Source organism: Ambystoma mexicanum, chromosome 1q, assembly GCF_040938575.1.
Source record: "Ambystoma mexicanum isolate Mex_15411 chromosome 1q, UKY_AmexF1_1, whole genome shotgun sequence".
NCBI lineage: Eukaryota > Metazoa > Chordata > Amphibia > Caudata > Ambystomatidae > Ambystoma > Ambystoma mexicanum.
In genome coordinates this window covers 1,209,814,099-1,209,842,059 of record NC_090922.1, presented here as the reverse complement: position 1 = coordinate 1,209,842,059, position 27,961 = coordinate 1,209,814,099, and the positions used below count along the sequence as shown (strand labels likewise).

The following is a 27,961-nucleotide window of genomic DNA, read 5'->3' as shown; positions in this document are numbered from 1 at the left end:
ATAGTAAGGAGCTAGCTGAGGAAAGCGATCAACCTCCTGCCCTCTCTTTAGCTAAGCGTTTTACACACACAGAGTTGATGCCAGAGGAACGTAGAGGTCTGGAGGGAGAGTATTTTGTGAGATAAAGTTGAAGATAGTGAGGTCCGCAGGCCTAGACAGCCTTGTGGATGATGCAGAGGGATTTGAATTTAATCTGTGCAGCAATGAAGACTTTTTAGGGCAGGAGAGATGCAGTCCGTGAGTGTAAGGCCAAGGATAAGTCTTTCTGCCCTATTCTGGATTAGCTGAACAGGTAGCAGAGTGAAATATTGCAATAGTCAAACGAGAAGCAGGGCTCGGGTAACGTGGAGCCTCTGGGGAAAAGTAAGAAAAGGGAGGATTCCTTTGAGGAGGAATAGCTGAAAGTGGGACTTCTTGGCAATGTCCTGAGTGTAACAGAGGAAGGAGAGAGGAGTCGAAGATGACTCCAAGGTTTCTGGCTTAAGGAGGAGTGAGGGGAGAGCCCATGGAGGAAAGTCAGAGTGAAGGGAAGAGAGATGGTCCGGGGTCCTGATGGGAATGTTGTCAGTTTTACAGGCGTTTAGGCAGAGATCGTTGGAGGTGCACCAGGACCGAATGGCAGATAGGCAGTCAGGGATGATGAAAGGTGCAAGGGGGAGGAACAGCAGGAAGTTTGAGAATGAGTTGTCGTCTGCATAACACTGGAAGTCGGGGGAGAAGGAGATGAGGCTTGCCAGCAGAGCAAGGTACATGTTAAAGAGCCATGGGGGGAGGATAGAACCTTGGGGGGACACCACAGGTGGAGAAGGAAGTAGGAGAAGAGAAGGTGCCCAGGATGACTTGGGACGAGCGGTCAGATAAGGAAGCATGTCAGCCAGTCCAGTGCCCGATCCGAGAAACTAAGGGTATCGTGGAGTCTTTATATGAGGATGGAATGGTTGACCATGTCAAATGCAGAGGAGAGATCAAGTAGGATGAGGACAGCTGGAGAGTTTGAGTCCAGAGATGCAAGCAGTTCTTCAGAGGTGTTCAGAAGAGCAGTTTCCGTGCCTATTGATGCTCAGAATCCAGATTGATGGTCGTAGAGACCACCAACAAGTACAGTGTGAGCTGAGTTGGGGCAAAGCCATCTTCTCCAGCAGTTTCTGCAGGAAGGGGCTGATGGAAAAAGAGTAGTAGTTGGCAGGACAGCTAGGATCTGCTGAGGGATTTTTCAGGAGAGGGCACACAAGGGAGTGCTTGAGGGGGGAGGGGAAAGATCCAGTGGCAAAAGAGTGATTGCTGAAATCAGCGAGTGAGGGGGCAAGAGAGCCAATGTTGTCCTTGATGGTTCTGGAAGAGCAACAGAGTAGATTTAAACATCGTAGAACGCCATCCGGGCATGTAGTGGATCAAAAATTGACAATTTTCTAACACTATTTGCTGTTATACCAACCTGATCTTTCAGTAAGGCAACATTGAGCTAATGGGAGCTGCTGTTATGAGTGAAGTATTTACTTGCTAATTTGAACTAGCTCCCCTTTTCAATAGAGGCCATATAAGGGATTTCCGTGTCCAGCAACTAAGCCTGGAGCTATAAAGCATATAGTTGTTTGGAAGTGGTATTGCAGGAGAGTCAAAGAGGCTATGAATTGAAAGATTGACTAAGATATGAGAAAGTGAGGGAAGATGTGATCTGAAAAAATAATAAAGAAATGGGAATTTAGAAGGAAAGAGGAACCTAAAATAAGGTTTGGAAAAGCGCTAGAAGGGGCACAAGGACCTCAATTGAAGCAAACGGTAAATAATATTTTTCACTTGATAAATTAAAAGCCTGTACATTTACCAGCATATGTGTGAAAGACTGCAGAGAGCTAGTCATATATATTTGATTAAAAGCTTTTATCTGAATTCCCAATCATTCTGGGCTGGAAGCATAATAGAGCACCCCGAAAGGGAAAGAGAAGGCTTTTTGAATGAGACCACACAATACGGCTGTTCTTAATGGAGCTTGGAGGCATATAAGGACTGGTGACTAATTGAAATGGGAGTAGGTTTTTTGGATGTATAAATTATGCTAATATTCAAGGATGGTTATATTTAAGGAAATCTCTTTTTAAACTGTTTTAATTGGGTTCAAATCCTCCACCCACTGCACCCTCCAGTTTGTCATACAGCATGCTATTTCCCCTCCCATATAGTGCTGCTGAGTGGGATCATTCATAAAGCGTGCATTGCAAACTGGATCACCCAAACGCTGGTCATAAGTGCAGTAGGACGCTTGCAAGAGGATAGGCCGGTCAATTGACCTGGCACAGCCATGTATTGAGGAGGGATCTGAATCAAAGGTGTTTGTGTTGAAGTCTGAAATGGGGAGTGGATTCCAGTATTCAGGTCCCCATGCAGTGGACTTTGGAAAACGCTATGATCTCTAAATGAGCTGGTTGGAGTCCTTTTGCTGGCAAGGCATAATAACTTCAATAGATTTCAGTTTTCTGTCTGCAACTAGTGGAGAGATGTACAGGCTGAAGAGATTGGCCAGCCTATCTGCTGTATTCTGGATCATTTGTACCTTGGGAATCCTTGATATGGACAGTCCTACATTTACACAATTGCATTAATCGATAAAGGAATTAGGATACACTCCAGTGCCAATTGATCGATCTTTGACAGGCAGGTGGGGTAAAATGTGTGTCTAAAAATGTAAACGCTAGAAGCAGTACTTCATCAGGGGTGTCGGAGACATGTTAGAATCCATCAACACACCAAGGTAGTGTAGGTGATTAGTGATGAGAATGTTAATAATCAAAGGAGGGAAGCAGTGATTGTGAGAAGATACCCCTTGACAGGAGGGCCAAGAAGAAACTGTTTTTTCTTCATTAAATTGGAGTCAGTTCTTCCTCATCCAACTGTGGATGGCTGGCAGGCATTGACCCAGCTGCATCAACGGTTTGGAGGTTTTCTTTAATCTGATGATTAGTTAAGTGTCGGCAGAATAAGATATATGTTCCATACCATATTGTTAAATAAGATGAAATGGTCTTTCATTAAAGATTAAAAAGTAAAGGAGAGGTTGATCCCTGTGGTGCCCTACAGATGACTTTGGCTGATGAAGAGGGACATGGTCCCAGGATCACCTGCTGGGATTTTCTAGCCCAAAAAAAGGTCAATTTAATTACGGTGGAGAGAGCCGAGAAGTGAGTCTTTCTATTATGGCCATATAGTTAAGTGTTGAAAGCCACTGAGAGGTCCCCTTAACCTCTACTATCCAGTGGTCGAAGTGGATGAAAAGAAGTAGTGGAACTATGTTGCCTGTTGGCCTGCACCCACTCCTCACAAATCCATCGACACGCCCCCTTCCAAACACAATGCAATCTCCCAAATACATGCACCTGCTTTTTAAGGGAACGTTCAGTGCACTGCACTGAAAGTGCACATTTCTACTTCTTCCTAAACTTTAATTTTAAAATGAAACCATTCCGGAACAATTTCTTTTTAAAATAAAAGTATAGGAACTGTAAAACTAATTTTAAAAAGTAGAGGAGCACTGCTCCCGCTCACTTGGACCACTGCTACTATCCCTTTACCACAAGCACCTTAACCCTGCACCATCCCCATTGCTCCACCTACTCTTGAAATTGATGTTTTATTTCTATCGCGCTCGTACACAAGTGTTTCAGAGTTCAGCAAGGGAGGGGAACAGGGGAGAACAAAACAACGGTCTTACTAGGCCCAGTGACATTGAGAACGCACAAGGGCATGGGAGAGGGGGAGGGGAAAAGTGCATGGAAGGGGGAGAAGTGGAAAGTGCAAAACAAAGGAGAAACAGATAAATAATAAAGGCACCAAACCGTGGTAGTGCAGCCAGTAATTGGCAAGTGCTTGGTTTAAGGCAGCAGACAGGGTAGGTCTGATAAGTGCAGGAACAAAAAGGGGTGGCTATATGGGCAAAGATACAGACCCCAGTGCAAGAGATGACCCGGAGGCAGTGCGGCTGGGTGGCAGGGTGAGCAGGTACCTGGGCCCGGAGAACAGACGGTGGCCAGGTGCACGGTGCCAAGAGAGAACAGCAGAGGAGAGGGGCAGCGAAGGCAGAAGAAAAGAGGACGGTCTTTAGGTTCTTCCGGAACCGGAGATGGTTCTCAAGTTTTAGAGTGGCAGGGAGGCTGTTCCAGAGGGAGGCCGAAGACTGAGATCTGCCCCCAGCTCGTTTCTTTGAAAAACGACTGACCCTGAGGGAATTAGAGGAGTGAAGAGCTTGAGAGGGGAGGTATTTGCGGTGGGATAGCTGACGGTATTTTGGACCCAAGGCCCCAGAAAGCCTTGTGGACAAAGCAGAGGGTTTAGAAAGTCATCCTTGCATCCACTGTGAGCCATTGGAGGGATTTCATAGCTGGACAGATAAGATCCCAGGGCTTGAGGCCAAGGACAAGTCTTGCAGTCCTGTTCTGGATTAGCAGTAGAGGGCAGAGAGTAGAGGCAGGTAGATTTAGAAAGAGGCTGTTACAATAGTCCAACCTAGAGAGAACCAGAGCTTGGGAGACCATGAGCTTCTGAGGGAAGGAGAGGAGAGGCAGAGTACCTCTGAGGAGGTACATTAGGAAGTTTGAGATATGTGGGTGGAGAAGGAAAGTGTGGAGTCAAAGATGACCCTGAGGTTCTTAGCCTCGTAGGTGGGGGTAGGAGGAGGGCCAAGGGAGGCCGACCAGAGAATGAGGGGAAAGGATGGTGAAATGTCAGTTCTGGTCCCCATGCCTTCCCAGAGTCATCTTTCACATTTAGTCCTTTTTGAGCTCCTTGCAACTTCTACCACCAGCATGCATTTGCCAATCCTCCCACCTGTCGAGTCGTCAAAAAGTGGCAAGTGTCTGGAGTGCTTCTGAGAGGCTTACTTGTCATGCCTTTAGTTCCATTAAACAACAAAACTCAGTAGACCGAATCCAATATTTATGTTCCTATCACCAAAATCTATTAGCTTGATTGCTTGATGCAATCCGTATGATTCATTGTGTCATATTGTCATAGTTGTGCAATATTGAATTTTAGGTGATGTGTAATTTTTTTAATGATTATTTTCATTATGAATTTTGTCTCATTCTTGGATATGTGATGCTTTGTTATTTATATTACTCCTACGTCCCATCCCCTTTCCTCCATACTTATGGGACATCTCTCCGTCCTGTGGGACGGGACCGGAGCACTTTGTAAAAAGCATCCCAATTTTTTTTTCAAAAATGTGTCCTTCCTCTCTTTCCGTGCGGGGCCCGGCACGCGGCCGTAACCCCGCCCACCTTGGCTTGGCCCCACGCATCGCCCATCAGTCCTTTTCTCCGCTCATTCGGGACTGGGCGCACTTGCATCCTTGGAAGATCTTCTTCCCTTTTTCCTCTCTGGCTCTTGCTAGCGATCGTGTACTAGTCTGTCTATGTCGCTCAAACTAGACTTTCCAGACTGTCCATCGTGTCACCGTCGTTTCGCGAGGGCGGATCCCCATCCTCTTTGCTTAGAGTGTTTGGGTCCGGATCACCGTTGGGACTCCTGTTTTTACTGCGACTCCCTTTCGGTCCGGACACTTCAACCTCGGTTGGAGCGGTGGGAGGAGGTGTTCCGACAAACTCCTCCTTCACATTTTCAGGCGTTCATCGACGAGAAGAAAAAACGCCCGGTAAGTTCTTCACTTTTCAAAGCACCCTGGCCGGGGGATACCTTTCCAGGTTCCTCTCGGGCCGGGAGGGGCGTTGATCGCTCTGTCACCGGGGTTCGCCCTGAGGTGCCAGTTGGGCTTAATAATTGTACCAGAGTTTTCTCTGAGGGTCTCCGTTAGGGGCCTGTGGATACCGGAGCAAGCTCTGAGGCCCCTCCTGTGGGGGCTGTTTGTAGACCCAGTTCTACTGAATCGCGGGATACCGGAGCTCGCTCTGAGGCCTCTCTGTCGGCTTCCCTCAAAAATAAGACCAGGATGCGCCCCGAGGCCTTGGTGGGTCTTGCTGTTACCGAACGTATGTTCGAGGCCCGCGCTGATAAGGCGGTCACCGGACGTGGGTCCGAGGTCCCTCTTTCAGAGGCTAAAGTTACCAACATTTCTGAGGGGCCTGGCAAGGCCTTGCCAGTGAAGGCTGTTTCTCACTGTTCCCGCTCTTGCGGCGACACCAGATCTGTTGAGGGGGCAAAGAAGGAAAGCTCTTCTTTTACCGGCAAGACTGAGGTCCTTCCTGGGAAGGCTGATTTGGCGGTTGGAATGTCTCAAACATTTCAGGCCTCACAGTACCGGCTCTGCCAAGGTTCCTTATGTTAAGGCTAAAGTTAAGACCCCTGACCTGAACACCTGCCTCACTTACTCACGTGCCGCAGTTCCCCTCAGATTATGACAAAATGGTGCCCGTTCTCGCCACGAGCGCGGTGGCCATTTTGGGCGCTACCCCTACAACTACGCCATCAGCCTCGGGTGTAGGGCTTGGTTCCTTGGGTGAACATAGTCCCTTGTGCGCATCCTTATGGGCCATTTTACAATTGGAACGCTCAGATGCCTCTTCAGCACAATGTTTCTTTGCCTGCAGGGTCGGCACCGTTGATTTATGTGGATACGTCAGTGGAGGGGCCAGTGTGACACCCGTCCCTGTTACGTCCCTGGATTTGTCCACCTCATGAGAGGCGGCCTCAGGTTCCAAAACATTCTCCGGAGGACGCCTTTTTCGGTAAATTACAAACGCTTATGCGTACCGACCCCATGAGGCAGTATTTCAAAGGGCTTTTTAGGGAGATATGTCTGCCCGTGTCTCCTACTCCACCCGTTCCTCCGGTGGTTCCGCCAGCGCCTCCCTTGCCTACGGTGCCTTCCCCGACTCTTCCGCCTTTGCCTCCATTGTCCCCTGTGGACAAGGCAGCTCCTGACACGGCTCAGCAGGTTCCTGACCTGTCGGATGACGCGCAAGGCGATCAGGACAACGAGGACCTTCCCTGCTCTGTCAGAGCTTTTCATGACTGGTTAATGGACATGATGAGCTTCTTAGATGTTCCAGTGCCCGAGGCACCCGCTCCGCAGGAGGGTGTGCGTTCTGGGGCTTTCACCCTGTCTCCCTTGGAGCATAGCGGCCTGTTCTTGCAGAAGGACGTTCTGGCCGAGGTCCCTTAGAGTCTGGGAAAAGCCACACTCTGGACTTTTTGTCAATAAGAAAATTGACGCGAGATACAGGCTGCATTCTTCGGAAGAGCTGGCCCTATCGTCTTGTCCGTCCCCTTCCTCCACAGTAGTGGTTGCGGCCACTTCGCAGTCCAGGCCTGCAGCATCCTCTTCCACGGCGGTTACTCAGGTTCTGGGAAAGGAGGACAAGCTCCTCGACTCCCTCGGGAGGAAAATCTTCACCAACTCGGCCTTGCAGCTCAGGCAGGCCAACGGCGAATTGGTATTAGCAGGAGCTAATATGCGGATGTGGAAAGGTCTGTCGGAGTTTGAGGAGATTATCCCGGTCGAGAAGCTGGAAGACTTTAAAGGAGGCCTATCAGACACCAGGGTCTTGGCCCAGGTTCTCCTGGAGGCTCCTGCTCATCATGTAGACACCTCGACATCGGGGCCTTATGCTGGGGGTTGATACCTCACGGCAGGCGTGGTTGCATGCAACTAAATTCTCAAAAGAAGTGCAGGACAAGGTGTTGGACCTTCCGTTCGATGGGAAGAAGCTTTTTCATTCTACAACAGATGTAAAGCTCACCAAGACGAAGGATAGCACTCAGACAGCTAAGTCCTTGTCTGTCCTGGTTAAGACTCCTTTCAAAACCCAGAGACCGTTGTCGCAAAGTCGGCCTTCCTCTGGCTTTCGGGGCTTCCTCGACCAAAAATCTCGCAGAGTGGATACCCCTGCGGGGAACAACCGCCGTAGGCAACAACGGTCGCGGTTTTTCTCCCGCTCCTCAGCCTCCTGCTCAGGTTCAGGTGGCACCGCCACCGATAAACCTACTAAATGAGGGTTTTCCGCGCTCGCACGAGACCCCGGTGGGAGGACACATTGCGTCTCATTAGGAAGCGTGGCAGACCATCACAGAAGACAGATGGGTCTTGTCAGTCGCTCGGGCAGGCTTCCGCTTACCTCTACCCCCTGCCCCACCCCTCAACCCTCCTTTTCAGCTGTCGGGCTCGCCCTCCCTCAAAGCCGAGGTTCAGAAACTTCTGGACCTCAGAGCTGTGGAACCCGTTCCTCTTGGGGAGCGAGGGGAGGGCTTATACTCCGGGCTGTTTACGTTGCCCAAACCCAACCAGGCTGGCCTGCGCACCATCCTAGACCTTTCCCAGTTCAATCTTTTCCTACCCCAAGAGAAATTCAAGATGATTATGCCCAGCCAGATACGCTCCTCCTTGCAGATGGGCGATTGGCTCAGTGTGGTGGATCTTCAGGATGCATACATGCATATCCTGATTTGGAACCCACACAGGAGATATCTCCGCTTCTCTTTGGGAGAGGAGCACTTCCAGTTTTGAGTGCTTCCTTTTGACCTTCACAAAGAGTATGTCGGTGATTGCGGCCCATCTTCGTCTCCAGGGTATCCATGTGTATCCATATTTGGACGACTGGCTCTTACGCAGCCCTTGTCCGCTGGCAGCAGTGGGCAATCTCCAGTCTCTCCTTCAGCTCTTGTTCCATCTTGGGCTGTCGGTCAACTGGCGGAAATCTTCCATGATGGTCTCGCAGGATCTGATTTTCCTGGGTTTTCGCTGGAACATGATCGACTGCAGAGTGTACCAGACCGGGGACAGAATGGCGGATCTGTTAGCCACGTGTCAGATGTTTGCGCAGTCGGAGAGCATGTTGGACTGGTGGTTCCAGGGGCTTCTGGGCCTCATGGCCTCGTTTGTGCTGGCTCTTCCTCTTGCTCGTCTCAAGATGAGACGGACCCATATGTCTCTTCGGAGTTCGTGGCGTCAGGCTGTGGACCCGGATTCCAAGCTGATGATGATTCCGGATTCCATGAGAGTGGACCTGGATTGGTGGTCATCTCTCAGTAACCTGTCGTTGGGTGCGGGCTTTCAGGACCCAGCTCCTATGGCGACGATCACGACGGACTCCTCCCTCCTGGGGTGGAGTGCGACGTTAGATCTTCTACAAGTCTCAGACCTTTGGTCTCCTCAGGACAAGCTCCTGCACATAAATCATTTGGAGCTTCTGGCAATCTTTCTAGCGCTCAGGGCGTTCAGACCTGTTATTGCCAACAAGGTGGTCCGCATACGCACGGACAATGTGGTGTCAATGTATTACATCAACAAGCAAGGGGGAACGAAGTCTCCCCCACTCGTGGACCTGTCCATCCAGATTTGGGAGTGGGCCGTGCTTCATGGTGTCTGGCTGCTTGCAGTGCACATCCCAGGCCAGCTGAATGTCACAGCGGATGCCCTCAGTCGGCGGACAGTGGTCAGCTACGAGTGGGACTTGGAGGCGGAGGTCCTCTCATGGATTTTCTTGCGTTGGGGCACACCGGAGGTGGACCTCTTCGCTACGGCGGTAAACAAGAAGCTTCCTCAGTATGCCTCCAGAAGGGGGGCTGGGAGCCTCCTCTCTGGGGGATGCTCTCGTGATCCCATGGCACAACATGAGAGCTTACCCCTTCCCGCCTCTGCCTCTAGTTCACCAAGCAATTTGCAAGCTGAAGAACTCGGTAAACTGCTCCCTCCTCCTCATAGCCCCCTGGTGGCCGGCCAGGTTTTGCAGAACTTCAACACCTGTCGGTGTATCCGCCGATCAAGTTACCAGTGACCCCTGATCTTCTTCATCAGGGGGAACAGTAGATATGGCACCCCTCCCCACAATCACTCAGCTTGGCGGCATGGTGCCTGAGTTCAGGTCTTTAGAGCATCTTAACTTGTCTATGGATAGCATGCTCAGGTTCTGTCATTGGTGTTTGGGAAAGCAGTTGGATCCAAGGGTGGCTACGATTGACACTGTGCTGTCCTTCGTGTCCTCCATAGCAGAGTAGGGTGTTCACTGTCCTGCAGAACTTACCTTTCAGCTGTCTCTGCTTATCTTTCTACAGACCAATGTTCCTACTCTCTGAGTAACTTGGTCGTCAAGAGGCATTTTGCAGGCTTGACACGCCTCTACCCTCCAGTTTGTAATCCGCACACGCAGTGGGACCGAAATGTAGTCCTGACGGCGCTGTGCCATAAGCCTTTTGAACCCATGGCCACGGTGGACCTCAAGTACCTACCAAGGAAAGTGTCATTTCTGGTCGCCGTTACCTCAGCAAGGCGGGTGAGTGAGCTCCAGGCCTGGTCAGTGGAGCATCCCTTCTTGGTCTTTTACAAGGACAAGGTGGTCCTACGGACAAACCCTGCCTTTCTACCGAAGGTGGTAACTGAATTCCATCTGAATCAGTTGATCTCCCTGCCGTTTTTTTTTCCGATCCCTACCTCAGAGGCAGAAAGGGTTCCCCACTGTCTTGATGTCAGAAGGGCCTTAAATTCTACATTGACAGGACTTCTGAGTTTAGGAGTTTTTCTCAACTTTTTGCGACTTTCGGTAACCCTCAGGGTAAGCAGGCATCTAAGGTGACTATTTCTCGGTGGATCGCCACCTGCATTACGGAGTCTTTCACCGTCCAAGGGCTGAAACCTCCTAAGGGTATTCATGCACACCTAGTGCGGGGCAAGGCAGCTGCGGTTGCTTTTCAGAAGTATGTCCCCTGGGAGTCCATCGCTAGGGCAGCTACTTGGGTCTCCCCATCCGCTTTTTGTAAGCATTAGTGTCTTGACATTAGCTCGAGAGCTGATGCTCAGTTTGGTCAGGCTGTGCTGAAGAACCTTTTTCAATAAGGGATATTTCCATCCACCCATAGTTTCAGTTAGGAGTGCTTTGGAATCTTCCATAAATATGGAGGAAGGGGGACGGGACGTAGGAGTATAACCAGGTTACTCACCGTACTGACCACCTTACTCCGAGTCCATAGTCCCCTTTCCTCCATACGCCCGCCCGCCGTCCCCTCTAATAAAGTTCCTCTGTTATTGCTAATAGGTCTCTGACCTGGCGATAGAAAAGGACTGATGGGCGATGCGCGGGGCGGAGCCAAGGTGGGCAGGGTTACGGCTGCGTGCCGGGCCCCGCGTGGAAAGAGAGGAAGGACACATTTTTTAAGACAATTTTTTGGATGCTTTTTACAAAGTGCTCCGGTACCGTCCCACAGGACGAAGAGATGTCCCATAAGTATGGAGGAAATGGCACCATTGGCTAGGAGTAAGGTGGTCACTACGGTGAGTAACCTGGTTAATTCTGTGCATTATGTATGTTTGCGTACAAGATTTCTTGTTCACATATTTATAAAGATTGAATAAACATATTTCTCCCCGCCCCCGGAAGAATGGGAGAACCTCCAATTGAAGATGCTTGACATCTTTGCCAAGGCTCCAAAAACTGCAGCTTCAACCTCAGCTGTCTTTAACAGGACCCATCGTGTTGCCCCAAACCAGCAGGGGAACACTCCTCTGTGAATGGGCCTCGACAACAAGGGCTTGAATGTCTCCCATGGCCGACGAGCACAGCTTTCTTGGGAGGGAGTATGTCCCTTTGCCGATGAGGACATTAATGCCAAAAATGTGCCACATCTATGAGTAAGGTAAATTCCAATCCTTTGGGTTGAAACCCATGTACTCCAGGGAGGAAAGGGACTTCCTGGAGGAATTTCACACGGAAGGTGAGGACATTCAAGCACTGGCCTCATACCTTCAGCAGGACAGTGGTCTTGACACCTCCCCTGAACTGGAATATTCCTCCAGCTCCAACTCTGGGTAAACCTCAATTATCCTTCCAGAGGTTGATGACTTAGATTGGTGATACCATGGGGTTAACAGCCCTGTCCAGGCCGAAAGTCCAGTTTGAATTGATGGATATTCTGCACAAATGACCCAAAAAGGAGATCTTGTTGCAGTTTAACATTGTGGACGGTCTGGTGTTCGAGGTGTGGGAAAGGCCTGTCTGCTGTTGACAGGGGTGGCACAAAACATCATCCAGCTGCTTCAGATCCAGCTTTTTTGTCCACCCTTGTCTTCAGCATGGTGATTTGGGCTGCAACAGCAAACATGAAGACATCCACCTTTCCTTCTCTCACCCGATTGGGAGTAAGAGACTGGACAACTGTGGATTGGTGTTCGCCTTGAGCAGCCTTGCTCTCCGAGTAGTTAATGCCTCCTGCACCCTAGCAAAGTTCTCTTTCGGTCTTTGGTCAGCGGTGACTAACGCCTCCGAGCACATCCATGAAGGGGGATATAAGGGAGGGCCTTCTGGCAATGGTACAGAAGGGCAGGAAGGCTTCCCGCCAAATCTGCTGCCAGGAATTGACACATCTTACTGTGGGGGGCGCTCCATGGCCATGAGTACAGGAGAGCAGCATCACTCGTGGATGAGGACATCCGGCTTTGTGCAGGATGTTCAGGAAAATCTAGTGAATATGCCCTTTGATGGGCAGAACCTGTTTGGGGGCCAAGGCTGGCAATGCCATACAACGGTTCTAGTCCTCCAAGATGACAATGTATTTGGTGTTGATGGTTCAGCAATCCTTTGCACCATGCGCGTACGGTCGGGGCTTTCAACCCTTTTCCTCCTAGCCCCACGATAGAGGGCAAATGGCTCCTGGTAGACTGCAGGGCAGATGCTTCTTAGGAGGAAGAGGCAGAGATGCCCCTAAAGGTGGAGCAGCATAGACCACTGTGCCCTGAGCCACTTAGGGTCCAAAACCTATGTGAGGAATTCTGCTACAAGTCCCCTGAGGGAGGATGAATTTCCCTGTTTGGCATGGAACGGACATCTGATGGTTGGACTTTACAGCCCGAACAGCAGGGTTACTGCCTCGTTTTCAGCGGCCTACAGATCACTTTCCTCTCTCCAGCACCTCTCCTCCGGATCCATTGTCTTAGAGGAGGTCCATTCGCTTCTCTCGAAGAACATGATAGAACTGGTGCAGCGCTCTGAACGAGGCAAAAGTTGATACTCAACCTATTTTCTGGTCCCCAAGAAAGACTGTGACTTGTGTAAAATTCTGGATCTGAGGCTTCTGAATTCGTACCTGCAAAAGGAAAAATTCAAGATGGTTACTCTAGCCCAGATCCTCCAAGCCCTCGATCTGCCGGCCAGGTTGCGTCACTGGGCCTTTAGGATACCTACTTCCACATGCCCATTCATCTCACGCGCAGGAAGTATCTGAGGTTTGTTGCTATTTGGTCTCTTCAGCATCCAGGGTTTTCACCAAGCTAGTGGCAGTGGTAGTGGCTCGCCTCAAGAAGGAGGGCATTCATGTCTTTCTCTACCTGGACAACTGGCTCATCTGAGCTCGCTCCCTAGACCAGATGTCGGCACACCTGTTCCGCTCTTGTACCTTGTTGTAAAGCTTTGGTTTTTCCCTGAATTTGATTCCCATGTTTCGCAATCCCAGTCCTACCGGTTCATTGGGGCAGTCTTGGACACTTGCCTGGGCAGAGCGTTCCCAAATGAGGATCGAGTGGCGAACAGCTCTCAGATGGTCCATTTCCTCCAATTGCGGTGACAAGTTCCTGCTTCAGCATTCTGTGCTTGCTGGGCCTCATGGCCTCCTACATTGTGGTGGTTCCTGTAGCCCTGCTGAGCATGCTACTGTGGATCTTCCCTTGCCAGTGACCTCAATTTCATGGACACAAGTCAAATCCCTTATGGGTGTCGAGCCTAGCCACTTATTACCTTAGGAGGTGGATCCAGAGACAAACTAAAGAAAGGAGTGTTTCGTCAACCCTCGCCACAGGTACATCCCTGATCAGTTGGGGGAGTCACCTGTCCGATCTGGAGGTGAGGAGGCTGTGGTCTCCATTGGAGTCTCAGTAGCACATCAAATTGTTGGAGCTGAGAGCAATCGGAATGGATCTGGTTTCCTTTCTCCCCTCTGTGATGGGCACAGCTGTGCCTATGCTGATGGACAACAGTGGCAATGCACTACCTCAGGATGCGAAGTGGCAGAGTGTCCTTTCCGCTATGGGGAGAAGCAATGGGTCAGGGCTCTGGAGAACGCTGTCTCATTTTGCCAGAAGATAGAATGTCACAGTGGATAACTTGAGCAGACATACTTTGGCCTCCCTCAAGTGGAGAGCTCTGTCGGGAAGTTTTCTCCTGCTGGGAAACTCCTCAAGCAGATTGCTTCACTTTAATTGTGAACAGGTACGGGGAATTGTTCTGGTAATGTCCTCAATGGGGAGTTCTGGAGGACGCACTGACTGAGTTGACGTTAGTCGAGCCTTCATGCGTTCCTGCCATTCCCTGTCATTACTCTAGTTTTCAGGATGCTGAGCATATTCAGGTCGACGTCGATTCTGATTGCACCAGACTGAGCCCAGAGGACGTGGTACCTGGAGTTGCTGGACATGTCCATCTGCCCTCCATGGTGCTTTCCGTACAGAGTGGATTTACTCTCAGTCCGAGGAATAGGTGCTTCAGCCGAACATCAGCAGCCTGAACCTTCAAGCGTGGCTACTGAGAGACTGAGATCTAAGGAGTGGTGCTCGTCGGACAACGCCCTGGATGTATCCCTATCAACTTTGAGGCCTGTCATCCAGCCTATTTATGCCTGCAGATGGCGTATATCTTCATCTTGGTTCTGGGGAACAGGGAGCTGGACCCTTTATCCTGTCCTTTTATCCCCTGTTTTTTTCTTTTTGGCTGTCTTTGACCAAGTCTGGCCTGCAGATTGGTACTGTAAAGAGAAACTTGCTGCTATTTTGGTTTTGAACAGTTGCCGAGAACACGGCTTGTTCTCCACAAACCCAACATTTATTCAATTCCTGCAGCGTATGTCTGACCAGTTTCCTCCATGCCAGTTTGTAGTTCCATCATGAGATTTTAATTTGGTTTTGACATTCCTTATGGGGGCCTTATTTTGAGGCCCCCACCACATTCTAGTTCTGTTAAGTTGCTCACCCTTAAGGTGATTTTCCTGTTCACCATCATTTCCGCTAGGCTAGTGAATAAGCTACAGGTGTTATCGGTTACACCTTCCCTATTTGTTTTTTTCCAAAGAGAAGGTGCCGTTGAAAGTGAGACCCTCCTTTCTTCCAACACTCCTTTCTTCCGAAAGTGATTTTGGATTCCATCCCTCTCAAAAGATCCATCTTCCTGTGGTTTTTCCTCTTCGTTCTCCCCCATCCTTCCAAGGCAGAGAGAAGGATTGCATCGACTGGACCCAGTGCAGGCTCTCGGCTACTACATCTAATGGACAAGGGACATCAGGAAAGATGACCAGCTTTTTGTTAGTAACACTGCTGCACATGCTTGCAGGGCTATGACAAAACAGCAAACGTAACAGACCAGTCGGGTGGTATCAAGGAAGGAGTTGAGGACGTTTTTAGAGAAATAAAAAATAAATAAAACCGAGTCAAAACAGTCATTGGAAAACAAAATTAATATCCATATTCCTTTACAATGTTATGATAAGTTAAACATTTGTATTATACCATAATTACTACCTAAATGTTTCTAATTCAATGCATTGTCCATATTCCGGTCCATAGTACCAAATTCCATAGTCTTGGCAGGTTGAGACAACTTGTTATAGCATTGAACGTCAAAGCTCTATACATGTCATTCGAACACGACCTGGCAATTAACACCATTGAATATTCATTTAGAGAAGAATCAGCATCACATTATCAGCAAATTGAAATGGTCAAGGAGATGCTGCAAATAACATTGGACTACAATATATTCATGTTTGACAACGTTTTCATTCAACAGACGAAGGGTGTGGCTAACCTATTTATGGGACTTTTTGAAGACAAGGTCATATACAAAGATGATGAGTTTTCTGACAAAGTGATACTATAGACACGTTACATTGATGATGATTTTATAATATGGAAAGGAACAGTGGAGGAATTCGAGGATTTTACAAAGAGAATGAATACCAATAATTTTGGAATACAATTTACAGGGACGTTTAACAAGAACAAGAACAACATCAACTTCTTAGACCTGGCGATACATGCAGTTGGAGATCAACTAGAAACCTGGACATTTAGGAAAGAAACAAAGGTCAATTCGATGTTGTACGCATCCATGTGCCACTATGCACCAACGATACGAAATATACCAACAGGCAAATGTATAAGAGCCTGCCGCAATTGTCAGAACCAACATAAATTTGAACAGGAATGTAAGCTATTGTATGAGCGGTTCTAAGAAAGGGGATACACAGACGAGTGTATTAAGAAGGCACACAAAGCATGTGAACTTTCACAGGAACAGACATTAAAAGAAAAAAAAAAAAAAACAAGATATTGCATACACTAATGTGGGTTTTGTAACCAGATACTGCAGCGATTATTATGTAATAAACAACATTTTGAAGAAACACTGCTATTTACTGAGACTATATAAGTGAATATGTGGAGGAGAAGCCACTGATTATATATAGAAGAGCGAATACCCTTAAGAACAAGCTGAGCCCATCATTAGTGCCTAAGCAGTAATGTACAACAGCCAGGACATGGCTGCAGTCTGACAAGAATGGATTAAGAAAGTGTTGAACGTGCACTATGTGCAAGTTTGCACATGACAAAACAAGCATCTTCTTGGACATAAATGGCAAAGAAATTAAAATCAGGGATGCAATATAGTCCCGGACCAAGTACGTTGTGTATGGTATCATTTGTAAATGCAAGAAATTATACATCGAGGTACAATTAGAGAAATGAGAATAAGGATAAGGGAACAATTAGCGAAAATAGGCAGGCAAGACCCAAAATTTCCAATAGCACAACACTGGCAGAAAGAGCACCAAATGGACAAGAAAACTGACATAAGATACATTGGCCTACAGAATATAAAACTCGACATGAGATGCGCGACTGGGAGAAAATGTTGAGACGGGCGGAAGCGAGACTTATATGCAAATTCAATACTACTGTAACCGGCCTAAACAGACAATGAGATGGTCTCCTTTCTGTAATAAAATCAACATTATGCAGCAAACCTATGTGTGAACAAAAACCATGATGGGACTAGTTGTCAGTATCGGACAGTAAAATATAACCACAAGAATGAGTTGTATTAAATTGTATTTGATTAATTTTTGAAAAAAATTGACTTTGCTAAAATGTATTTTACTGTGCACATGCACAGATCATGTTGGCAACCAAGAACAAAATGCACCAATTAATCAATGAGATGATAGACAGAGGTCCACTTTGACATATTGTATGGTACTCAACAAGAATTATAACAAATTTATAGTAAACTATAAATAAATCGTAGCAATCACTATAGAATATGAAACAAGACCCCCTTTTTCAGCAGATTATGCATGCAATACTTTGTGGAGTCAATTGGCAGAGGTAGCCGAATAGAAATGTACAAGAGATTGCACTCTTTCACATCAAAAACAAAGGTTTGGGCACTTGACACATATATCTGCCGGTATACGGGATTAGGATCCCAAAACATGGCGACTGAGAAGTGAGTGGAAACAGAGGACGGCAAGGAATCCTCGCGTTGCCATGGAAGCACATCAAAACACTTAAGTAATGGCACCGGCAATCGAACGAGAGATGTGAATGTAGTGATAAGTTATATGTGAACTAAAGGGGACTATTTTGCAGATGTGTTAAGCTGACTATGCGAACACAAGGAAGTCATTGAGAAACGGGTACACGTGTAAAGTGGATGTGCGCGTATCATCGGAGAGGGAAAGAAAGAAAATGTCTTTATAGACATTATCTTGCTTTTAAATCAATCCCAGATATATTTACCTTAGACATGAGAAACTAGAGCGGCTAGATCTTAACTAATACTATAGATAATAGATGAGATGTATTTCATTAGATAAGAGGATCACAATGTGAATGAAAACTTTGGACTCCATCTAAAGGACATGGGCAAAGAACCGTACATAATTTAAATAGAACTCAAATTAAATAGCGATCAGTAATAAAATTACAGATTTATAATAGAATCACAAGAGCAAACATATTGGGGGGGGGTATACAAGCGGTGCATAAGTATAAATATTTATGGGGAATAAAATAGATTTCAGGACTAAGTGAACATTTAGTTGATGTATTGTATTACAGGGACTTAAACTCAATGACACGGGAGAGCCAGTAAGACCACTCAGGAGCAATGATAAGGAGGTTTTCATATTATTAATGCAAAAAAAGAGTAACATGTGATGGCTACATATCCCATTGGGTTGCTGCTGTACCCACCATGTGGGTCTAAATCTTGGGTTATATTGCGTTTAAAAAAAGTTTTTTAGTAGTGTTTTATCGATTTTGGAGAATAAAATGGTCACATTTATAAGAAGGTATTGTGTACTAAGTCCATTGTTTCAGGACCAATGGTTATAGATCATAATTAACATCCTTCGCTAGACTGATGAGAGACTTATTAGACTAATTGTTATGCACCTATTCTCCTTTTTGTATAAATATTTGCTTTTGGTTGGATGACATGTTTGTCATGTATTCAAATTTTTTGGTGTTTAACATATTATATTTAACCAATGTCTATGTTTAAATGGGTTAAACATAAAAATAAGGAAATGAGCATGCTCTTAATTTGAAAAAGGCGCATTGCTAAAACAAGTCATCTAAAGGGCACAAATATCGGATGAATAAATAGTGGTGATGACAATTTATCTTGGCGCCAGTCTTTATTGAATATTAATGAAATTAGAAGGCGCAGCATTTGGCTTTTTGCTGTTCTACATATGAGACGCGACAAGAACAAGTATCAAGGAATTACCATTGGAGCCGAGCAGATCAGTTTAAAGGAAAAAGCCCCCAGATGCTCCAGCTATGACAAAACAGACCCTGTAAAGGTGGATCATTCTCTGCATCTTATATTGATACGGTAAGGCTGGTAAGAATGTGCCTGAGGGTCCCACAGCTCATTTTACCAAGGGGTACACCCGGACGCCACCCAACCCTCATCCAACTCTAAGATCAGAGATGCACTCTGGGATGCCAAACGCCTGCCTCCCCAAATGATCACCCCCCACTCCTCATCCCACCCAAACACCCCAACACCCACTTTCCTTCTGGAATCTATTGAGAACAACCTCATACCCCTGCCCATACACCACACACCTTATTGAACTCGCAAGCCAGTGGAGCTCTCTGGCGCGCCAAACAGCGCAAATCCACCTCCACTACCACACCATCCTTGTGCCCACTGAGGAACTCCTCACCCTCTTAACCTACCTCCCATGCCACCCTCTTCCTCCCCATTAGCCCACTGGGGAGCTCCCCTCCCTATCAGCCGACATCCCGTGCCGCCCTCTCCCTCCCACTTAACCGCTACTCGATGCCTGCCAACAGGCACCCCCCTCTTCATATCCCTTCCCTTCTCTGAAAGTAGCTTGTCTCGCCCTTGCTAGAACAGTAGCCTCATCTGCCTCCCCCTCCTGCCCCCCTCCCACTCCTATGGCACCAAAACCAACAAAATGCCGGAAAAGGGACTGGTCCTCTCCCTCAACCCTCCACATCTCACCACTTCTGCTTCACTCCAACCTCCAAGCCTTTCCCCACCCTACCCTCAAACACTCCCCTCTCCATGTTTTCACCCCTTGCTCTTGACTTGTTACCCAGTACCCCTAAACCCCTAGCGCCCTCCAGACCAATCCATAAACAACCCGCCTAAAACCCCTGAACCTCAAATTATCCTTTCACCACCCCCCCCTGAGTGACCCTCTCATTTCACACATTCCTACCTCCATCCACCTACTCTTCCCGCCCCCCACTGACGTAACCCTCTCACCCAACACTCAAGGTCCATTGCCATCATGCCCCCCCATAGCCCACCTAAACCGGTCTCAACCACCCTGAAAGATCCTACCACACCCACCTCCCCATCGGGCACCCATGTCTGCGGAACTCCCCCCTATGACAAGCATCACCAAAACCACCTCTCCTCACAAAATCACATGCATCCTTTTTAATGCTCGCTCCGTAGCAAAAAACAGACACTGCATCTTTGACCTCCTATCCTCTGGCAATCCTGACCATTTTTATCAATGAAACCTGGTTCTCCGACTTTTCCCCAGTAGCGCACAAAGCCTCCCCCCCCCCCCCTTGCTACTCACTTATTGCCCCACAATAATCCTTCAGAGGTGGTGGAGTGGCAATCGTCTTCGAACCACATTTCTCCGTCTCACTCGTAGAATCCCAAACATGCAATGCCTCCTGTGAATCCCTTCTGGTAAAACATTTGCTACCATCAACTTTCACCCACAGCTCCTTACTCATCTACAGATCCCCTGGATATGACAGAAATTTCGCCAACAATCTGACACTCAATAGCTACCATTCAGGTAAATCACCCCTCTCTTACACTCCTGGGAGATTTCAACATCTTGTTTGATATGCCCAACAATCCCATGACTCATCCGCTGGTTGACGGTCTTGATGCGCTCAACCTCTCCCAACATTCCACTGGTCCAACCCACTCAGTGGGCACACCCCTTGATGCAATTTTCAGCTCCCATGACCTGGTTTATATATCCTGACCCAAACCGCTCATCTGGACCTACCACTTTGCCATCCCTTTCTCTGTTCACACACCTGTCCCTACTGCTCCCCCTACCCCTGATCTCAAATGCTGGAACAAAGTCCAGGTCCTTCCCGACCTAGCCTAAGCCCTGCTTCTCCATCCCCCTGCAACGCTGCCCTGTGATAGACCCTTAACCATTGATTCTTTAGACTCCTAGCTTAATGACTCACTAATTCCTCTCACCCCCTTGCGCACCGCATCCTTCTGCAAAGGACCGTCCCCCAAATGGTTCACGCCCCACCTAAGGAATGCCAAAAAACAAAATAACACTCTTGAGCGCAAACGGCGAGCATCTAAAACCGATCTCGGCAGATCCATGTTCGCCCTGCACCACTGTAATTACAAATCCGAAATCTGTAAGGCCAAAAAAGCCTATTACAATAAACGAATTCTCAACTGTGGCAACCACAGCAAAGAACTCCACATGATCTTATTGGAATTTGTGAAACCTACGTGCACCTCTGCCCAATCCATCCACACACAATCACTCTGCGACTCATTTCTACAACACCGCACTTGACAGGATGGCAACCTTTAACAGCAAACTGTCCTTGCTCTCCTCCCTCTTCCCTTCACGGACCACCCCCTCACCCCCACTTCCCGTCCCATTGCACCGACGTTCACCTTACCTACTTTCTACTCCTTCAAACCCATCTCCAGAGAGGAATTCCTTGACCTACTATCCGACAGCAAACCCTCCGGATCGCCCCTCGTCCCCTACGCTGCCCCTGTCTTGAAAGAAATATTTGCTTCTACCTGCGCAGGAGAACATGCGAGAGCCATACTTAACGACTCCCTCACCTCTGGTATCGTCCCTGAAGCCTTCAAAATAGCACATGTCAAGCCGCTAAAAAAAAAAAGCATCCGTTGACCCCCGTGGCCCCAAGAATTACAGGCTGATCTCCAACACCAGATTTCTTGCGAAACTCATTGACCGGACTGCATACTCCCAGCTGAACTTCTTTGTAGAATGCAACAGTCTCCTCGACCCCGCACAATCAAGCTTCGGACCACGACATGGAACAGAAACCACTCTGATCTCGATCTGGGATGATCTCAAGGTCACTGCAGACTGAGGGCTGCGCAGCTCTGATTCTCCTAGATCTCTCTGCAGCCTTTGACCGGGTTAACCATTCAATCCTCCTTGACAGCCGCAACTCCCTAGGAATCTGTGGCACTGCTCTCAAATGGATTGCCTCCTTCCTCAGCAACAGGAAACAAATAACCTTCCTCTCCCCTTTTGTCTCAACTGCTCACTCAGTGAACACTGGAGTAGCCCAAGGCGCATGCCTATCTGGTCTTCTGTTCAACCTCTTTCTGACCACTCTACCAGGAATCATCCGCACGCACAACCTCTCCTGTTACAACTACGCTGACGATACCCAAATTATCTTAAGAATCCCCACAACAAGCACCAACCCTCGTCCCGACCTTGAAGCTGGTCTCCGTGATATTGACAGATGGATGACAACCACCTCCTTTTGAACCCTGATAAAACTGAAATCCTGGTGTGCGGCAATACTGCCCTTCTCCCACAACTGCTCCCTTGGCCCCCTTGAACGCCCTCCGATATAGTCCAAAACCTAGGCTACACTATGGACTCAGGCCTAACCCTCTCCCGACAGATCAACAGCGTGTCAAAATGCTGTCGCTACCACCTCAAACTTCTCACACATTTTTCCCTACCTCTCCTACCCCAACAGACTTCCCGCAGTTATGTCTTTTGTGATGTCGAGACTGGACTATGGCAACTCACTGTACCTGGGAGCACCGGCATACCAACTCAACAAACTCCAAAGTGCCCAAAACGCTACCACAAACCTGCTCCTCGCCCTGGGACACAGAGACCACATCTCACCCGCTCTCCGAACCCTTTACTGGCACCCAGTCGGACGAAGGGCCACCATAAAGACCCTATGCATCACTCACTGAGCAGTGCACACGACTGGTCCAACATACCTACAAGAGAAGATAAAACCCTACCTCCCATCTGGTGCCCTAAGATCAAGCACTGCCCTCTTTCTAGTGATTCCAACCTCTAGCTCTGTCAGGATCGGAGGATCCACCTACTCAACCTTGGCCCCAACTCTGTGGAACTTGCTCCCCCCACATATTGGACACACCCAAGACTATGACCTTCTGCAAAGCTCTAAAACGTGGCTCTTTCCGTTATACCCACTATAACCATCTGAGGCGACTAAGCCCTTGCAACCCAATGACAACCGCTCAATGATATCCCGAGCAACGACGCCACTGAATACGCTTATTAAGTCACTTTTAAGCATACACGTGCTTGAAATCTGGAATAGCGAGCATCATTGACCCAAACACCTCCCATATCACTATACTTACTCTCTACTCCAACAAACAATTAGAGTGCAGCCACACCCCTCGATCAATTGTGGCCTAGCTGCTCACATACGAACATTACTCTATAAACACCTCGTCATTCTAATACAACGCAGCTACACCCCACAAAAACCGGCCTAGCTGCACACACAAGCGTCCTACACAGGCCTAACACAGCCAGAACCCAGTCTTGGTGTCCATCCTCCTGACTGCACACATTCAACTGATATCAATTACCACCACACCTAATGCTAGGCTGCAGCTACCATCAGGCATTTGCATCGGCTGCCCACATAATAGGTGCGCCCAAGTACCCTACGACACCATAGGCTTTCAACTGACCCCGAGGGCGTTCAACCTACCAACGCTTTGAGGTCATACCAATGATAGAGTGCTATATAAGTGCTAAATAACATAACATGCCTACTTCCACATGCCAATTCATATGACGCAAACGAAGTACATAAGATTCCTAGTGGACCAATATCACTACAAATTAAACCAAAGTCACTGATGCATCTGTAAAATGTGGGCGGAGAGCGGTCATCCATTGGAAGGGACAGTGAACGGTCTGTGGTCTCCCTCAGAATCTCAGGAGCACATCAACTTGCTGGAGTTGAGTGCAATCAGGCTGGCTCCTGTTGCCTTCCTTCCCTCTGTTAAATGCAAGACTGTGCTGGTCTTGACGGATAACACAGTGGACATGGAATACCTCAACAAGCTAAGTGGTGTGCATTCCTTTCTGCTATCCAGAAAAGCAATGCAGCTGTGTTTTTGGGCTCCAGATAACGACTTCTCTGATAGCGGCTCATCTTGCCATAAAGGAGACTGTTACAGCGGCATCCCATGAGTGGGAGTTCTGCCAGGAAGTCTGGGAGGAGATTGTTTTCCCAATGGGGAACTCCTCCTGTGGATCTCTTTGCTTCCATTGTGAACAGGATTTTGTGAGTTGTTCTGGTAAGTTCCTCTTCAGCAAGGTCTGGGGGATGCTTTGACATCAGACTGGAAGTTCGACATCCACTATGTGTTCTCGCCTATCCCCAATATAGTGCTGGTTCTCAGGAGACTGTGCCTGTTCAAATCCACATGGATTCTAATAGCTTTGGACTGGGCACTGAGAGTGTGATACTGGAGTTGCTGGACATGTCCATCTGCCTTCCTTGGTGCCGTCCAGAGGGTGGGCCTGCTTGCCCAGTCGGAACGCTGGGTCCTCCACACAAACCTCAGCAGCCTGAACCTTCATGTTTGGCTGCTGAGAGGTTGAGGTGCAGGAGTAAGACTTGTCAGACGGCATCATGGATGTACTCCTCTCAGCTTGGAGGCTTGACACTGTCTATTTATGCCTGCAGTTGGCATAAATTCTCAGCTTGTTACTAGGAAAAGTATATGGCCCTTTTATCCTAGTCTTTATCCTCTGTTTTGGATTTCTTGCTGTCCTTGACCAGGGCAAACCTGCAGATTCGGTCTGTTAAGGGATACTGGGCCCCTATCTTGTTTTTTTTTATAAAAGGACCCCAGAGAAAAGCCTTTTCTTTAGTTCCCACTGTTATTTAATTTCTGCAGGTATTGTGTATTGTTTCCCCCATGCCAGTTTGTGGTTCCGGTGTGGGACTTGAATTTGATTTTGGCATTAATTATGGGTGCTCAGTTTGAGTCCCTTCATTCATGTTCTGTTTGCTCACACGTAAAGTGATTTTCCTGGTTGCCATCACTTTTACGAGACAGGTGAGATCCAGACGTTGTGTGTTATACTTCCGTATTTCTTTTTTTCCAAAGAGAAGGGGACATTCCTTTTGAAGGTGGTATTGGATTTTCATCTCTCTAAAAAGATCCATCTTCTAATGTTTTTCCTCCACCTCATCCATTCCTTCACCTCATTCATTTCAGGCAGAGGAACGATTGCATCGGCTCAACCCGGTCTGGGCTCTCTACAAACTACGTTTCTCAGACGATGGATGTATGGAAAGATGACCAACGGTTTGTGTGTTATGCTGGTGCCTGTGCTTTTGTGCTTTGGCCAAACAGATGTTGTGAAGGTAGATCATTCTCAGCATCTCAGACCTCGGAGCTCTTTCTACCAGAAGCTAGCTTCCCCCTCTACTCTGCAGAGGAGGGGTTCCTGTTCATTTGCACACCCGTTCTGGTATGGCAGTCCTCAGAGCTTTCTGGCATAGATGGTGTCCTTACTCTCCTCCCTCCTCCAGATCCACGTACTACTATGGGAGTCATTCATAGATGAGGAATCTGTGGGAAGATGGGATCCATTAGAAGAACAAATTACTTAACATTTGGTAATGCTCTTTCTGATGGATGTTACTCATCCAGATTCCTCCTCACTCTCTCAACTTGGTCCACTTGGTGAATAGCTGTTACACCTATGGTCTCCGGTCCCTCAACATCAGAGTGCCATGGCAAAAGGGTGGAACGGAGGTCAGAGGGCGCAGCTCCTCAATATGTACTAGCCCTGACATCAATGCGGCGAAGGGCGCCTGGGGCATCAGGCAGAGCGGATGCTGACCCATGCGCACTCCCTGGGGGTGGAAAAGTTTCAGAAGATCAGCTGGTTAGGGATAAGATATCATAGATGAGGAATATGTGGCAGAACATCCATCAGAAAGAACATTACTGAGAAGCAAGTCATTTGTTCTTCTCTATATCATAGTATTAATGCTCTGGTGAACTTGGAAGCGTATGCAGGTCTTAAGGCTCATTCTACTAAATATGTGGCAGTGGCATCTGTTCTGCAGGGGAGATCCCCATGATTGGCAACTGTCATGCTGCTGTGTTGCAATCTATGCACACATTCGCTAAATATTCTGTGTTCCTTGTCTGGAGGGGAGGTCCATTTCATTCACTCAGTCCTCCAGAGTCTTGTGGTGTGTATGTGTTGGTTCCTCGTTCGCTTCACTCATCAAACTTCTGTTGGAGCCTTTCAAAAGTAGGTAATCTTTGGGGGACGATATCCATTAGAAAAACTGATTACTTATATTCTCTGTTCTTTTTGGTTGAAAAGTCCTTCCATCCACTGATTCCTCATCACCTGCCAACCTATCCTGCAGTGGGAAGACTGGAAACCTGTGGCAGTTTTGCAGTTTCAGTATTCAGGGAATATTGGGTTATCATAGGACACAGGTGGTGCTATATATATATACACCTCCCATGACTTCCCATTCTGAGTAATTGATGGCAAAGACACCAATCGGAGTGAACGTGGCCCTGTTGTATATCCCCTAGTGGCCGAAAAATGTTTTAAAGGACAATTTGCACAGCAGTGGATATTCATAACATGAGGAGAGGCGAGGAAGACTTTATCCATCGGAAAGAAAATAACCAAAGGTAAGTAAATTGTTCTTATGAGAATTTCCTTTAACATTGCTAATATTAAACAGTCATATTTATATATCACCACTGTTGAGGATGCCAGGACAAGAATCCGACAGGTTTGATCAGTCTTTGGTGCCTTCAATGTTTTGCATTTGAATTTGAAAAGAGAAGCAATGTTAAATATCTCTATCCCAAATAATCTATATACTTGTTTTGTATTTTGTACAGGCAAATACTTGGCTGATATCTGATATTCCGTGCATTTATGGAAATGTTGGTTGGTCCTATGGAGGAATGCTGTACATGGAGCAGGCTTTTTATGTGGTTTAAAGGAAACAAACTCAATTCTGAATTTGGGGCATTGCTGTTGGAAGAGTTTGAACTACTTCCATCATTTATTCCTCGGAAACCCACTGTGGCCCTGCCCTACAGTATTTACGACTAGATGTAACATTGTTAATGGTTTTAAAATGTAATTATTGTATTTGTGAATGGTATTCATTCCAGTACGGCTGTATTTTGGCAGTTATATCCTGAGTTTTAGCATTTTACCATTCAAGAAATGGATGTAATTTAAATTGTGGTATACATTTAATGGTAGTTCAGTTGAATGGCACAATGCTTTCAGAGGTAGTTTACATTTTGTGAATACATTCAAAGGAAACAATTTGATTGCTGTTACACGGGGTGCCTGCTGGACTCAAGGTGAATTGGAACGTGAGACGAAATAGCATTTTCTAATTCAATGGGATGCACATCAGACGAACATGGCGCTTCTCACGTGATTTACCGGATCATCTTAATACAGTTTGATCACTGGAGGGATTTTGTGTGCACAGGCCGGACTTACCTCAGTGAGCACTTGTAAAGTAACAGCAACATTTTGGTTTTTAGACTCTGGTGTCAATGCCCCTGGAAGGAGACATCGAAACTGCTGTGTTGCGTGTATAGTCACAGAAATGTTTTATTGTTCTATTTATCACACAAAGGTTGCAGTTTTCCAAGTTTTTTTCTTGTTAAACCTTGTTGAATGAAATTTAAGTATATTGTGTTGCCCTATGCCATTCCAACTATCAGTCTGGAAATGCCATAAAATGCTTATTTTGCACATATCTTATTTTCTTTAAAAACCAACATAAAGCTCAAAAGAACATATCTCAAAGTTTAACAATGTAAAATTATAATTTGTATTGAAAAAAAGTTTTGTCTGTTTATAGTTTTCAAATTTCGTAAATGTGACGATTCTGAAGTAAACGTTCTCTCCATTCCATTGCATTTTAGTAATTCTGCAGGTGATTGATGCAAATTTAAAACTTTTCAGCATGGGTAGTTTTATCCAACAGGATAACCTGGGGACACAGTTTTCAACTGTGTTGTGTACATGACTTGTCGGGGATTGTAATTGCCCTGAAATACTAGAATGCTGCCTCCTGGCTGTTAGATTTAGCATAGGCAGATTCATAGCGTACTGTCAAGTATGTCCTGCTTGCATGAGTCTTAACTGCTACCAGAGGAATGGTAATTTAGGAAGGAATCCTGTTCTGTTTTAACACTTGAATTTGATGTTACTAATGGGATATAATGGAACATTATATGTTAAAGCATGTTCTGCGGGCTGGAGCATAAATATTGATATTGCACAAGTGAAATATGTGCAAGCAAACCTTTTCGGAAAATCTGAAAAGCATTGACATGTTTGTTACGCCTCTTCTGAACTCTAGGATAGTGTTGAAATGTATCTGCATAATATCGTGTTTTAGATGGGTAAG

General features: G+C 47.1%; 1 protein-coding gene across 11 annotated transcripts in view; it reads left to right on the top strand.

Moving 5' to 3' along the window:
* Positions 1-27,300, top strand: part of SGIP1 (SH3GL interacting endocytic adaptor 1) — a 1,655,639-nt gene extending 1,628,339 nt beyond the window's left edge. For all 11 annotated transcript variants that reach the window (XM_069641969.1, XM_069641968.1, XM_069641966.1 and 8 more), the window contains one exon: positions 26,421-27,300. In XM_069641969.1, coding sequence (XP_069498070.1) covers positions 26,421-26,443 — 23 coding nt within the window. In that variant the 3' untranslated portion in view covers positions 26,444-27,300. The remainder of the gene's footprint in view (positions 1-26,420) is intronic.
* Positions 27,301-27,961: the final 661 nt, after the last annotated feature.